We start from the raw sequence: 15,435 nt of genomic DNA, 5'->3' as shown, positions 1-15,435 counted from the left end.
CCAACAGGAATTTTTTCCTAACTTATGCTTCATAAAAGTGAAACTTTTTAATGAATTTGATTCTCTCGGTCAGATTGATTTGAATCAATTTGAGTGAATTTGTTCCCTTGACTTCTGTCCAGTGGTGGTATTCAGCCGGTTCAGACCAGTTCAGGCGGACGGGTAGTGGCGACATGCAGGTGGGGCCCACCCACATGCCCACCTGCCCTGACACTATGCCATCGTATTTAGCCACATTATCTAAGCCATGCCCATGCGTGCAAGCTCCACGTGCAAGCAAAGTGCATGTACGGAAGGCACACACAAACAAAGTGAGTGTGTGCGTGTGCACACGCTCACATTTTTGGTGTACAGTGAACTGGTGGTAAAATTATGTAAAACCCACCTCTGCTTCTGTCATGTCACAACTAGGCAAAATATGTAATTGGTGGTTCTTCCTTAGAAGGGAACAACCTTAAGCTCACAAAGTCACTGAACCTTACTCATGGGGGCAAGACAGGACACATTGATTTCCCTCGAAATCTCCATAAACCTTTATTAAGAATCCCCCTTTCTCCAGCTTGGTGTTGACTTTAAGTTCTCTCATGAAGACAGCGCAGTTTATCCTTCCTTCTTCCGAATTAACCCCAGTGAATTCCCTCAGTATGTGGGTTTAGTCCAGCTGCTCCTGCATTTCCAGTGGAACTGGGTTGGGCTTCTGGCCCCTGAAGATGACAATGGAGAACATTTCATCTCAACTCTGATGCCGATGTTGAAGGAGAAGGGAATCTGCCTGGCCTTCACTGAAAAGTTGAAATCGGACATCTTTACTACTACACAGTCCAAGTTGCTTCGTGTTTTCAAAACTTGGTCTAAATCTGAAGTTATTATTCTGTTTGGAGATTCCAGTAGCAGTGCAAATGTACAGGTGGCTGTATATGGTCATGAACTAATAAGAAAAACACCATTTCAGAAGGTTTGGATCCTGACTTCCCATTGGAAACTTAATGTGGTGGGATCTAAAAACATATTGCAACTTATCAAGCCTTTCCATGGGGCTTTGCATTTTAGGCATCACACTGGAGATGTGTCAGATTTCAACCATTTTCTCATGTCTTTAGACCCTTTGAACCCACGAGGGGATCTTTTTCTCTCTCCATGGTGGGAAAAGATCTTTGGCTGCATGATTCCCAAACCAGGAGAGAGCCCTAAAAATGGGAAAAAAACATGCACGGGAAAGGAGAATTTGGAGAATGTGCCAACTTACATCTTTGAGACCAGCATGACAGGTGAAAGTTACAATATCTACAATGCCATTTATGCTGTGGCGCATGCGTTGCATGCCATGTACGGATCAGTAACTCAACCAATCGTGAAGAGGCCTGGAAAGAAGATCTCAAATTTCCAGTCATGGCAGGTAATTTCTCTGACTTTTTATCCAGTCTATGGATCCTTAGAGAGGAGGTTTTCCATATGTACAGTAGCGCCCAAAATTGTGGAAACCTTTTGGGAAAAGTGTATTTTCTAAAATTAGCTAATAACACCACTTTTTTTGGGAGTAGTACCATAAAATTATATATCAATGGAAAGATAATTTAATTAAGAATGTAATGCAATAAGTTTTATGAAGGATTTGCTATTAGAATAGCACTTACAGTATAAAGAAGAAAAGTGAAACACATAGAAAAAAATGAGATGTAGAGAAATGATCACCCTAGAAAAAATGAGATATGCAAAAATTATCCCCATGTCAGTTCATACTTAGTTGGGTAACCTTTAGCATGAATTACGGCCTTACAACATCTTCCCATGGAGTGAACCAAGTTTTTTTAGTTCTGCAGCTGTTATAATATGATTGAATGATGGCTTCTATTAACTGGGTTTTATTCAGGTATGCCTCCTTTCAGTACTCAAGAAAGAAAAAACCCAACTCCATTTTCATAGAGAAAGGTACTTTTACTGAGTATGAACTGAATGCAACCAAAGAAAATCAAGGTCTGAGGCAATAGGCGCGAAAATCACATATAGAAAGCATCATTAAAACCCTCCCCCCAATGGTCCAGTCAGGTTTATCCAATCCACATCCCCCCAAGGGGTCATGTGGGGTGCAGCTTCTGATGGCTCCATCCGTCTGGTATGCCAGGACGGTTGACCTTGACTGGTTATCAGCGCGCCTCCCAGCTGCAGAGAAACGCTGAGGAAAACTATCTCCAATTTACTCCACCAGCTCACTTCCCTCCTCCCAAATATCCAGACAGCTCCCCCCTCTCCCCCCCCCCGGTTACAATGACAGCCGAGCAAGCAAGTAATATAAAGGCAGAGGCTGACAGCTGGATTGCTTCTGACTAACAAGTTTCTTTAGTCGGCTCCATAGATTTTCCATTGTGTTAAGGTCTGGGCAATTCCCAGGCCATTCCAGCACTGGAATATTATTATCTTGAAACTCAAAAAAAAAAAAAAAAAAAAAAAAGTGGTGTTATTAGTCATCAAACCACAAAAATGCACTTACCCAAAAGGTTTCCACAATTTTGGCCACTACTGTATTTTTTGAATTACTGATTAAATATCTGTATTGTTTGAAAGCAGGCTAGTTAAAAAATGGCCAACAGCTTTAAGACCTCTCTCTAACCTGCACAGCAACTGGTGGCTATAAAAGCTGAGCAGAGTTAGGCGTTGTGGTTGGTGTGTGATTGTCTGTGGAAATAAAGCAGCCTGAAGCAGCCTGAAGCAGGTGGAGAAAGCTACTGTTCTCCAGCAGTAGGACTTACAAGGTATAATAGTTGGTGGAAAAGTGGAGAAGGTTAGAAGAAATGGGAAAGAATGGAATAGTGAGCAGGGGGAACTCTCTCTTGAGTGCCAAGGGACTTGTGTGGTTGTGTTGACTCTTTTGGGTTTTGGAGCCCAGTCACTTGGGTATACGTTACTACTGTAACACTCTCTACATGGGGCTCCCCTTGAAGAGCGCTCGGAGGCTCCAACTGGTCCAGAATGTGGCCGCGCGGGTGGTTATGGGGGCGACTCGGCGCACCCACATAACACCCCTCCTGCACAAGCTGCACTGGCTCCCGGTGGTCTTCCGGGTGCGATTCAAGGTGTTGGTCACCACCTTTAAAGTGCTCCATGGCTTAGGACCAGGGTATATACAAGACCGCCTTCTGCCAGCAACAGCCTCCCACCGGCCAATACACTCCCACAGAGAGGGGCTCCTCAGGGTGCTGTCGGCCAAACAATGCCAACTGGCAACACCCAGGGGGAGATCCTTCTCTGTGGGGGCACCAGCCCTCTGGAATGAGCTGGCCCTAGAGATTCGTCTCATCCCCGACCTGCGTACCTTTCGCCGCGCCCTGAAGACCCTTTTCTTCCAACAAGCCAGGCTGGCCTAATACAAATTTTATAATGGGTGTATGTTTGTTTTAATCTATGAGCCAAATTTTTATATATTCAATTTTAAATTGTTTTAAATTTTGTAAATTTATATGTGTTTTAATATGGCTGTACACCGCCCTGAGTCCTTCGGGAGAAGGGCGGTATAGAAGTCCAATAAACATAAACATAAACATACGTAACAGAACCTGTGACAAAGTGGTGGCAGTAGTGGGATATCCAAAAACATCAGCATATCCAAAAAGTCAAGGCATCCTAAAAAGTTGGGATATACAAAAAGAGGGGAATTGCATTAAAAAAAAGGTGGGATATCTAACACAGAACAGCATCCACATAAATGGAGGTGGCTTACACTGAAAAGTATAGCCCAGGTCCAAATAGACCACGGTCTGGTAGTGACTGTGGCCTGGGGGTTGGGGACCCCTGGGTCAGAGCCAGAGGACAGTCTGAGTCCCTTTGTGCAAGATCTTCTCATCATTCCCACCACCCATCTCCTTCCACTTATGACTGTAACTTCGTTGCTTGTATCCTTATGATTTGTATTGATATTGTTCCTGATTGCTTATTTGTACCCTATGTCTATCATTAAGTGTTGTACCTTATGATTCTTGATGAACGTATCTTTTCTTTTGTCTTGGTGCATAGAGCATATGCACCAAGACAAATTCCTTGTGTGTCCAATCACACTTGGCTAATAAAAAAAAAAAAGTAAAAAAATCTATATTTCATTGAAGTCCTTTTGGGCACATTTGCAGTTTCCTCAGTGTGTGGCCTAAGTCTAACCTGAAAAAGACACTCAGAATAACAGAATTGGAAGGGACTCTGGAGGTCTTCTAGTCCAACCCCCCTACTCGAGCAGGAGACCCTATACCATTCCAAACAAATGGTAGTCCAATTTCCTCCTCCTCCTCCTCCTCCTCCTCCTCCTCCTCCTCCTCCTCCTCCTCCTCCTCCTCCTCCTCCTCCTCCTCCTTCTTTTAAGTAATAAGGGAACTTACTTTATTTTTTTTAAATATTGGAGGCAAGCTGTTCCACCAATTGATTGTTCTCACTGTCAGGAAATTTCTCTTTAGTTCTACGTTGGGTTTCTCCTTGACAAGTTTCCATCTATTACTTCTTGTAACTCGATTAAACTTAAATGGTTACACAATTTAACTTGGTTTTTGTACCTCTGGCTTATCATCTTGGGTGACCGAACCACATTTGCTCAGTTTGCCATTTGTAGTGTTGCTGTTTGGATTGTGTGAAAACAACTTCAATACACACGGGAAGAATTGAACTGGTCCACTCGATTCCTGGTCTGAAATTCATCAGACTTTTGTCAGGCAAAGAATAAACATTGGACCTCTCTGGACAGTGAAGTGACAAACCAAGGCAGACACTTCCTTTCATGTGCCCTCTCCCACCACTACCATCCGCACACAACCCGGTCAGACCTGTTTTCTGCATTATCCTGTCTTTGACTGTCACATAGGGAAAGTCAGTGGAATTGGAACAGTTCCAATTCTATCACTATTCTGATAGAAATTATTTAATCATTCCCCAAGTCCTTGATCCAAAGTAAACATTTAAAAATGTATATAATCAATTATCATCATCTCCTTTTAATAACCCCATAATCCCTTGCAGGGTGGAGTCTGGGCAACTGCATGGAGCTGAGTATTTACTGGCCATGTTCCCTTCCTGTCGCCAATGCAGAGTTATATTCAGCAGATATATTCTCATTGTGCCAAGAGAGAGAAATATCTGCCTCTACCTAGGATCAAATTCACAGCCTCCTGATTGTGAGGTGAGAGCTCCACCTCTAGGCCACTGCACCACTCCCATATATAATCAATTATCCCAGGAATAAAACCATGCAATGAATTTTGTAGTATGCATTACAATTTTCATGTTTAGGTATCAGTGAAACTGGACTTGAAGAAACCATCATACAAATGCCCAGTGAGAAGAGACACTTTTGTAATTTTGAGAAAAGAGTCAAATATTTGTTGTTAGTCCTGATTACTCAGCTCTCCACCAAGGCAACTCTTGTTTCTTAGACATGCACACATGTCCCAATATAATAGCCATCAGAGAACGATAGAAGCCATGATGTCCTTCCGTGAAGTATTCTAATTTCTGAAAGTCTCTTTTCTTTCAGCTTCTTTACTATTTGAGGAAGATCCAATTCAACAACAGTGCTGGAGATGAAGTCTCATTCTCAGAAAATGGATTGGGATCAGCTCGATATGATCTCCTCAACTGGGTTCTCTTCCCCAATCGATCTTTTGTCCCCACAAAAGTTGGGCAAATCAATCCCAGGGCTCCCTTAGGCCAGGATTTCACCATTAAGAAAGATGTGATCATCTGGGCCACAAAGGTGAGCTGGAAGGAAATTCATTCTGTCCTTGGGATGCAGAACATCCTCATGCACTCGTGCACTCGTGACCTCCCGGATTGACTACTGCAATGCTCTCTACATGGGGCTGCCCGTGAAGACCACTCGGAGGCTTCAGCTGGTGCAGAATGTGGCCGCACGGGTAGTGATGGGAGTGTCCCGACACTCTCATGTTACACCCCTCCTGCGCGACCTGCATTGGCTACCGGTTGCCCTCCGGGTGAGATTCAAGGTGCTGGTTATTACCTATAAAGCCCTATATGGCCTAGGCCTGGGGTATCTGATGGACCAGCTGCGGCCAGCAACAACTCCCCATCACCCGGTGCGCTCCCACAGGGAGGGCCTCCTTGGAGTGCCGTCGGCCAGGCAGTGTCGTCTGGTGACTCCTAGGGAATGGGCTTTCTCTGTGGGTGCACCTACCTTATGGAATCAACTCCCCTTGGAGCTCCGGGTGGCCCCTGACCTGCGCTCTTTCCGCCGTGACCTTAAGACATGGTTATTTCACCAGGCCGGATTGGACTGAAGGGGTTTTTAAGGGGAGTTTTAATGGTTTTTAACACTTAATATTGATTTTATCTGTTTTTATTGCTGTGAGCTGCCCTGAGTCCTTCCGGAGAGAGGGCGGCATATAAGCTTAATAAATAAATAAATAAATAAATAAATAAATAAATAAATAAATAAATAAATAAATAATCCTACCAACTGGACAACAGGTCTATTGAATCAGGAAATATGGCAGCTATTTGGTGAATAAAAACTGATTTGCCTGTAAGACATTTGAATTCTGATTTGTGTCAATCCACAAAGGGTTGGGATTCGGAAGAACTTCTGCTTGAAACCCAAAATTCAATCAGAGACAGAAACAGTGATTTCTAGGGACTGTTCCTGTTCAAATATATCCTCATAATTCTGTGTCGTAGCTGAAGCTCAATGTCACAAGCCTTCCTTTTCATGCAGAAATCCTAGTTCTAATCTCCAGCATCCATTTGTGAATTAGGAATGGCACTTGCTAGAGTCCCACATGTGCTGTTCTTGGTTTCTGGTAGACCCTGGTGAACCGTCTTCTTTTGAAGACATTCTGAAGATGGAAATAGGATTATGGAGAGCAATAAAGAAAGCCCATCTGTTTCTTAGTCGTCTTAAGCATTTCTGCTTTCTCTTTAAGGAAGTGCCCTTTGCCAGGTGTGGCATGAAGAGGTGCCAGGCAGGAGAGAGGAGAAGCGTTCCAGAGGGAGAGCAGGTTTGCTGCTACCAATGTCACCCTTGTCCAGAAGGGACCATTTCTAATCAGACAGGTAGACCATACTTCAAATGTAGATCTTTCAGGATCAAGCAATCCATCCAATAGATCAAAGTATTTATTGTTGTTCTTGTCATTTTTGGTAAGATTGACATGGTTCAAAGCATTCACATTTTCCAGAAAAACCTTTCAGTTTGTTTATCTAAACTCTCCTCTTCCCTCCCCTAGGTCACCTTTCTCATCAATTTAATGCAGTGTAGTTTGAGCGCAGAACTCATTGGTTCCCCACCAGTGGTGAAATTCAAATTTTTAAACTACTGGTTCTGTGGGCGTGGCTTGGTAGGTGTGACAGGGGAAGGATACTGCAAAATCTCCATTCCCACCCCCACTCCTGGGGGAAGGATACTGCAAAATCCCCATTCCATCTCCACTCCTGGGGGAAGGATATTGCAAAATCTCCATTCCCACCCCATTCTGGGGCCAGCTAGAGGTGGTATTTGCCGGTTCTCCGAACTACTCAAAAATTCCACTACTGGTTCTCCAAACTACTCAAAATTTCTGCTACCGGTTCTCCAGAACCTGTCAGAACCTGCTGGATTTCACCCCTGTTCCCCACTAGTCTGTTTATTGTCAAATCGAATTGGGAAAATAAATTTCTTTTCCTGAAGAAGCCAAGTTTGTGCTTTGAGCTATTTATATGTATTTCTTTTGTCAGCCGAGAAAATTATTATTTCCCAGGAAATTATTAGACTGTCTGAGAAAGAGAAGATCTGTCTGTCTAAATCTCCTAGGGTCTACGACAACTCACCACGGCCAACTCATCACAGGATAATTCATGGCGAGACAGAAATTATTATATTTATTTATTTATTTATTTATTTATTTATTTATTTATTTATTTATTTATTTATTTTTATATGCCGCCCTTCTCCAGAGACTCAGGGCGGCTTACAATGCGTTAAGCAATAGCCTTCATACTTTTGTATATTTATACAAAGTCAGCTTATTGCCCCCACAAACTGGGTCCTCATTTTACCCACCTTAGAAAGGATGGAAGGCTGAGTCGACCTTGAGCCTGGTGAGAATTGAACTCGCAGTAATTGCAGGCAGCTGGATGTTAAATGCTGCCTTAGTAGGAGGCATTAGCCTCCTACGCCACTCACTGTTTCTTTGATATTATACTAATATCAAAATAACAGTGGAATAGAATCATTAAAGAAAGGATGCCAAAGAGGGGATAAAATATAATGTGAATGGCAAAAATTAGAATATTTTTTAAAAAAATTATTTAAAATGATTGAAGTGAATTGTTGAATTATCCTGCAGTGAGTTATTCCATGGCGAGCTGTCCCAAAGCAAATTGGCTATGGTGAGTTGTCCCATTCCAATCTCCTAACCCTTCTCTACCAAAAATATAAAAAGTCAGATAGAGCAGAAGTGAAGTACAAAACAGAGAAATTGAGCCAGAGATAATCAACAGATAATGTACACACAAACCTTGGTACTCACCATTAATTGGTTCTAGGAGACATGATGAGTATCAAAAATGACGAGTACCCAAAAAAAAAAAAAATCCCACAAGGAATAATGTAGTGAGTCACAAGGCTGCTGACATCAACATGTTTTAGCTTGTGCATTGAGTATCAAACAAACAATGAGTACCAGGACAACATTTTTGCATCAAAATACGCTGAGTACCAAATTCGATGAGTTTCAAACCAGTTGAGTACCAAGGTACCACTCTAGCAGTCTTCCTGGATGACAGATCTAAGAGTCTTTTGGGGGTTCCTGTATAAAAATAACTATTAATGATTATGGTTTACAGCTAACAATCTCTCATACTGAAAGCCACAGTAATTTTGAAAATTCCAGGTGACTGAAGACCAGTGGTGAAATGTAAAATTTGTTACTACTGGTTCTGTGGGCGTGGCTTGGTGGGAGGGGGAGGTAATGTGACAGGGTGGGTGTGGCCAACTTTTTATTTTTAACTTTTAAAAGCATTTTTTCTACAACCTCTTCAGCAGACGATCCCAGTTGAGTTGCCTGATCATCAGAGGTTATTGTTTTCTTTTAAAAGCTATGGTTTTTTGTTTTGTTTTGTTTTGCTTTGCTTTTAAAAGAAAAAAAAAGCCTCTGACGATCAGGCAAGTCAGCTGGGATCGTCAGAGCCTTTTAAAAGTATTTTTTCTACAACCTCTTCAGCCAAAGAGGTTGTAGAAAAAAATGCTTTTAAAAGGTTCTGACGATCCCAGCTGAGCCGTGTGATCATCAGAGGCTTTTTTTTTTAACTTTTAAAAGCCTTTTTTTGGCCGAAGAGGTTGTAGAAAAAATGCTTTTAAAAGTTAAAAAAAAAAGCCTCTGATGATCGCGTGGCTCAGCTGGGCATGGTGGGGGAGGGAGGGATTTTTGCTATCAGTTCTCTGAACCACCCACCGCCATCGCTAGCAGATCGGGCGATCTGGTCTGAACTAGGAGCATTTCACTCCTGCTGGAGAGGGTATTTTTTTCCCCCACAGCAAACTGACAAAGCCAGCTCAGGTTGAACAGATAGTGATCTCTAGCTAAACTATACACAAGGTTATCATGAAGGATGTTTTACTTTTTGATGCACCATAAAGTGCACATTCCATCATTATATTTGTAGGTTGGCCACAGTAGAAATCCTTGAAATCCTTTAGACAAAGACTCTTGATTTCAGATGCAGCCCACTGTGATTCTTGCCCAGAAGACCAATACCCAAACAAGCACAAGGACCACTGCATTGCCAAGAAGATCCACTTCCTTGCCTATGAAGAGACCCTGGGATTCTCTTTAGCATCTTTAGCTCTGTCTCTCTCTGTGATCACATCTGCAGTCCTCGCAATTTTCCTTATCCATCGTGACACTCCAATCGTCAAAGCCAACAACCGAGATCTCACCTACATCCTCCTGGTCTCCCTCCTGCTCTGCTTCCTCTGCTCCTTCCTCTTCATTGGTCAACCTGGGAAGCTCATCTGTCTCTTCCGACAAACTGCCTTTGCCATTCTCTTCTCCCTTGCAGTTTCCACTATCCTGGCAAAAACTGTCATGGTGGTTCTGGCCTTCATGGCCACCAAGCCAGGAAACAAGGCAAGGAAATTCTTAGGAAAACCACTGACCAACTCCATTGTCTTAGCCTGTCCCCTGGTCCAAGCAATTCTTTGTGCCACCTGGATGATAACCTGTCCCCCATTTCTAAACTTAGACTTCCACTCACTAGTAGGAGAGACCATCTTGGAATGTAATGAAGGTTCCACTTTAATGTTTTACACTGTCCTTGCTTACCTGGGTTTCCTGGCCCTCGTCAGTTTCACAGTGGCCTTTCTGGCTAGGAACTTGCCTGACAGCTTTAATGAAGCCAAGTTCATTACTTTCAGCATGCTGGTCTTTTGCAGTGTTTGGATCTCCTTCCTCCCTACCTACCTGAGCACCAAAGGGAAGTCCATGGTGGCTGTGGAGATCTTCTCCATCTTGGCCTCTGGGGCTGGTCTCTTGGCTTGTATCTTTTTCCCCAAATGCTACATTATCCTATTTAGGCCACATCTGAATTGTAGAGAAAATATCATAAGAAATAAGAATTTCTAATTAATGCAGGGATAGACCACATTTATATTTATTATTGAGGAATGTTTATAATGTAATAAGATTTTAATATGTGTTTTAACTTGTAATTTTACATGTAATAAGATGTATCTTTTAAAGCCTCCTTGGGCTTTGTGCTGTTATTGTCAAAAAAATCCTGATGCTCTGTCATGGCAGGAAAATTCAGTTGGATTTTTAAGAGGAGCTTTAAAATATTAACACTTGAGTTTTGCAAAGAGGCATGTTGTCAGACCTGGAAGCCATCTTTTACCTTTGAGCCTTCAGGCCTGCCACAAATTCTACTGTGGGAAAATGGGAGGAGGGATTGTGTGGAGTGAAGAAGATATGTAGTCAAAATAACATTCTTTTCAGAAAGTCAAGGCCACTTTTCCCAGAAGCTGCGCTGAGAAGACTGGGGAGGTATCTTCTATTCTGATTGGTTTGTGTGGTGGACATGTGGGTGATGGGCAAGGACTTGAACTTTCTTTTGGGTGAGGAAAACTCGGAAGCTCTCAGATTCAGGTTTTCCCAGGTGTGCCAATATGACATCTCTAATAAAAATTAGCTTTCAGGAAATTCAAGCCTCGGAGTTTGATTTCGTTGGGGGTGTTACTTGGAGCCCTGACATATGTTGTACATGGATCAGTGAGTAATTTGTGGTTGCTGTTGCACATAAGTAAGGAACTGCCCTTCAATTGCTCAAATGCCTGTGGGTGTGATGTGGGTGTGTGAGATACAAAAAGCTAATCTCATAGAAATTAATCCGGAGACCATGAACAATCAAAAAGCAGATTTATTATAGATATATATATTTATCAATATACCATAAGCTTTTGCAAAAGAGTTCATCCAAGAAAGAGAGAGAACATCTTACAGGTCTGAATTCATGGTTTAAATACATTTATGAATAATCAGCAAAGCAATTAAAATGTCCCAAACGCCCTCTTCTTATCATTGGTTTTTGGACATTATATAAAGTTTTTGGTTTATTCAGCAACATTCCCCCGATTAGAAATCCCCGTTGGAAATACCCTAACTATCTGTCTTTATCAAAATAATTAATTGGAACATGTCAACTTCCTTCCTACTTATCATATTTGTCTCAGTCAGCTTCGGTCAGCCTGATCCAATTCAGAATGTACTAATCAAGTTTATGACCATGTTACAATCAGTTCCCTGGTACAAGCAGTTCTGTGTGTCACCTGGCTGGTAACCTCTCCCCCATTTCCCAACTTGGACTTCCATTCTTTGGTTGGAATGTAATGAAGGCTCAGCTTTGATGTTTTATGCTGTCCTCACCTACCTGAGTGTATTTAGTTCAAGATACTTCTGGTTGCACCAAAAGGCTAGTTGTTCAACCTCCCATCTGTATGCAGCTCCTGTGCTAATTGTGCAGGTATCTGATGTGATTTTGCCTAGCTTCACCTTGGTTCATATTGGTTGATGGTTTCTTCCCTTGGATTCTAACATGTCACAACTCTGCAAATACGTTAATTGGTGGTTCTTCCTAAGAAGGGAAGAAACTTATCTCTCAAAATGATTCAACTTGATTGATGGGATCACTAAACCACACAATGGGGACCATCAGATTTTGCGTTATCTTTTAAAGAAGATTCTCACTTTCTCCAGCTCAGTGTTGGCTTTGAGTCCACTTGCATAGACAGAAGACTTTATCTTTCCTTCTTCTGGATTAATCCCAAGGAATCTGCTCAGTATGTGGCTTTAGTCCAGCTGCTCCTGTATTTCCAGTGGAACTGGGTTGGGCTTCTGGCCACTGGAAGTGAGAGTGGGGCACATTTCATCTCAACTCTGAGGCCAATGCTCAAGGAGAAAGAGATCTGCCTGGCCTTCACTGAAACGGTGAAAGATGATTCTGTACATCATATGATACAGGTACTTTTACATTCCAAAATGTGGCTTAAAGCTGACATCATTGTTGACACCAGCATGCTGGTCTTTTGCAGTGTTTGGATCTCATTCCTCCCCACCTACCTGAGCACCAAAGGGAAGTCCATGGTGGCCATTGAGATCTTCTCCATCTTGGCCTCTGGGGCTGGTCTCTTGGCTTGCATCTTTTTCCCCAAATGCTACATTATCCTACTGAGGCCCCATCTGAATTGTAGGGAAAATATGATAAGAAACAAACATCTCTAACTAATGTAGGGATAGGTCACATTTATATTTGTCTTTGAAATTTAGTTAGAATATTTCCAAAATATCACTAAATGAAGGAAGATCTTGTCCATTTAATAATTGCTCATCAAATGCTGTGTCTAGTCACAACATACCTCTTGTGAGCAACAATTACCCATTTGTTTTCCATGTTTTCCAGTTATCCCCACTGAGGTCCAGTGTCTTGTATGGAAATAAAGCTGGAGTTAAAGATGTCTATAATTTCAATGACGACACATTCTCATTTCATTCCTTTTAACATGTTTACCAAGAGCCTTGGTACTACAGTGGTTTAAAGCACCCTGTTATTAACACAGCTGCCTGCAATTTACTGCTGGTTCGAATCTCTCCAAGGCTCAAGGTTGACTCAGCCTTCCATCCTTTCTAAGGTAGGTTAAATGAGGACCCAGTTTGTGGGGGCAATAAGCTGACTTTGTATAAATATACAAAAGTATGAAGGCTATTGCTTAATGCACTGTAAGCCGCCCTGAGTCTCCGGAGAAGGGCGGCATATAAATCAAATTAAAAAAAAAACAAAAAACAAAAAAAAAAAACCATGTTAAAGTATTATATTCACTACCAGGGTTTGCTTGGAGTATGTATGCATAGACTCCAGAGGCTTTATAGAAATCTCTACTACTATTCAATTTTCTTGAAATGAGTTTAAATCCTCCACCCATCATGTCCAGCTGTGATCCCTCATCAACGAGGGGCAATTTCCAGGGTGGGATGAGCAAATAATGTCAACAGCACATGCAGTATTCTGATTGACTCTTGTGCCCAGCCGCCCTGTTTAGGGTGACCCACTCCCTTCTTCGGGGGGGGGGGGAGTGCGGGAAGATCCCTTGCAGGGTCATGCTGAGGATTTTGTGCAATTCCTGCACGATAAAGTCGCTCGGATTCGGGATGGCTTGGACTCCGATTGGATGAGTCCACGGGAGGAGACGAGGGCAGGTCTTGAGAATGTTATCTGGGAGGAGTTTGATCCTGTGGCTCCCGAGGATGTGGACAGGGTTCTGGGTAAGATTAGTGCCGCCACGTGTTTATTGGACCCGTGTCCCTCCTGGTTGGTACTGGCCTCCCGGGAGGTTACACGAGGCTGGCTCCAGGGGATTGTAACTGCTTCTTTGAGCGAGGGTGCCTTTCCTTCCGCCTTGAAAGAGGCGGTAGTGAGGCCCCTCCTCAAGAAGCCTTCCCTGGACCCGGCTGAATTAGCCAATTACCGTCCGGTCTCCAACCTTCGTTTTGTAGCGAAGGTTGTTGAGAGCGTGGTGGCACGACAGCTTCCCTGACACCTGGATGAAGCTATCTATCTGGACCCGTGCCAGTCGGGCTTCAGGCAGGGGCACAGCACAGAAACGGCATTGGTCGCGTTGGTGGATGATCTCTGGAGGGCTCGGGAAAGGGGTTGCTCCTCTGTCCTAGTCCTATTAGATCTCTCAGCGGTTATACTTTGGGATTGTGTCATTATCATTGTCTATGTGAGGACGTAAGTTGAGATAAAAGTCTATCATGCTATGGTCACTGTTGGAAAAGGGTTCTTTTATTTGTAGTCCATAAATTGAATTTAAACTGTTGCAGAAGATGAGATCAAGGCAGTTGTTGAGTCTAGTGTTATTAGTTACTAGTTGATCTAGTCCCAGATTAGTTACAGCGTTGTACAGGGTTGCATGTATGGGTTCAGTTGTACATTCGTTTAAGGTCCAATTAATAAGAGGTAGATTTAGGTCACCAAGAAAGATAAGAGGGTGTGGGCAGGAGGCTGCCCATGTTAGTAGTGATGTTAGAATGTTAGAATTGAACACCCCTCCCTCAACAAAGGGGTGGAATAAGACACCACCTATCTCCAGTCTACAATGCAGCCCATGCAGCAGTTCAAAGAAGATTCCACAACCAATTGTGTCCTGATTCAGGTAATCCTGAGGGCCCAGATAAACCCTCAAGTGGGCACAACAGCTCTCAGAGAGTACTAACAGACCATACGACTGCAAATCCTTCAATTTCCCCTTCCCACCCACCATCCTATCAGAACCTATCCTTCCATTCCCCCTCAACATCAGAACTGATGAAGCTTCTTGGATGAGAAGTGAAAAGTTTTTTCTTCTTCTTCCTCAAGGAAAAAACAGTCCAGTTGCAATTTGAAGAAAAAAGCACCTTTAGAGTATAAATTAATAGTTCCTTCCCTTGTGTTACGACCTGTCACAATCAGGCAACATATATAACTGGTGGCTTTTTGTAGGAAAAGAAGAACCTTAAGCTTGTCACTCAAACTATGTCAGACTAACTGGTGTTAGGACTTTAATAAAGGACTTTATTGAAGCCTACCCCTGCCTACATGACTTGGGTCATAACAGTTTGTTCCTGACTGAAAAGGACCTTGGTGGCAGCCAGACAAAATGGAGCAGCTCCTTGCTGACAATGCTCATTTAGCTCAACAGGTGACACTCCTCTCATCACAACTCACCATAGCTTCCATCTCCTTATTGAGCAGTCCTGGAGGCTCCGGGGAGACACCCGGATTATACATGATGAGAAGTGAAAAGTTTTCTATTTCTTCCTCAAGGAAAAAACAGTCCAGTTGCAATTTGAAGAAAAAAGCATCTTTGAGTCAACTATGACCTGGATGACTGAGAATCTCCACAGAGGATGAGTTAATGGTTCCTTTCCTTGTGTTATGACC

The 15,435-nt window shown here is 42.7% G+C and overlaps 1 protein-coding gene across 1 annotated transcript; it reads left to right on the top strand.

Moving 5' to 3' along the window:
- Positions 1-742: 742 nt before the first annotated feature.
- On the top strand, positions 743-10,586 carry LOC139313218 (vomeronasal type-2 receptor 116-like). Its single transcript, XM_070938698.1, has 4 exons — positions 743-1,396; positions 5,507-5,725; positions 6,909-7,038; positions 9,682-10,586. The coding sequence occupies exons 1-4, from the start codon at positions 743-745 to the stop codon at positions 10,584-10,586; spliced, it is 1,908 nt and encodes a 635-aa protein (XP_070794799.1).
- The last annotated feature ends 4,849 nt before the right edge of the window (positions 10,587-15,435 follow it).

Source organism: Pituophis catenifer, unplaced genomic scaffold, assembly GCF_029215685.1.
Source record: "Pituophis catenifer annectens isolate HBS135680 unplaced genomic scaffold, rPitCat1.0.hap2 SCAF_1, whole genome shotgun sequence".
NCBI classification, from domain to species: domain Eukaryota; kingdom Metazoa; phylum Chordata; class Lepidosauria; order Squamata; family Colubridae; genus Pituophis; species Pituophis catenifer.
The sequence above is the reverse complement of the archived record's forward strand: the minus strand, read 5'-3'. Positions and strand labels throughout refer to the sequence as shown.

Bases quoted from the DNA above. Each gene is read 5' to 3' on its own strand.
- LOC139313218 (XM_070938698.1), top strand. From the start codon at position 743: ATGCCGATGTTGAAGGAGAAGGGAATCTGCCTGGCCTTCACTGAAAAG. The intron at 1,397-5,506 runs GTAATTTCTCTG...CTTTTCTTTCAG, and splicing joins CAAATTTCCAGTCATGGCAG to CTTCTTTACTATTTGAGGAA. The intron at 5,726-6,908 runs GTGAGCTGGAAG...TTTCTCTTTAAG, and splicing joins TGATCATCTGGGCCACAAAG to GAAGTGCCCTTTGCCAGGTG.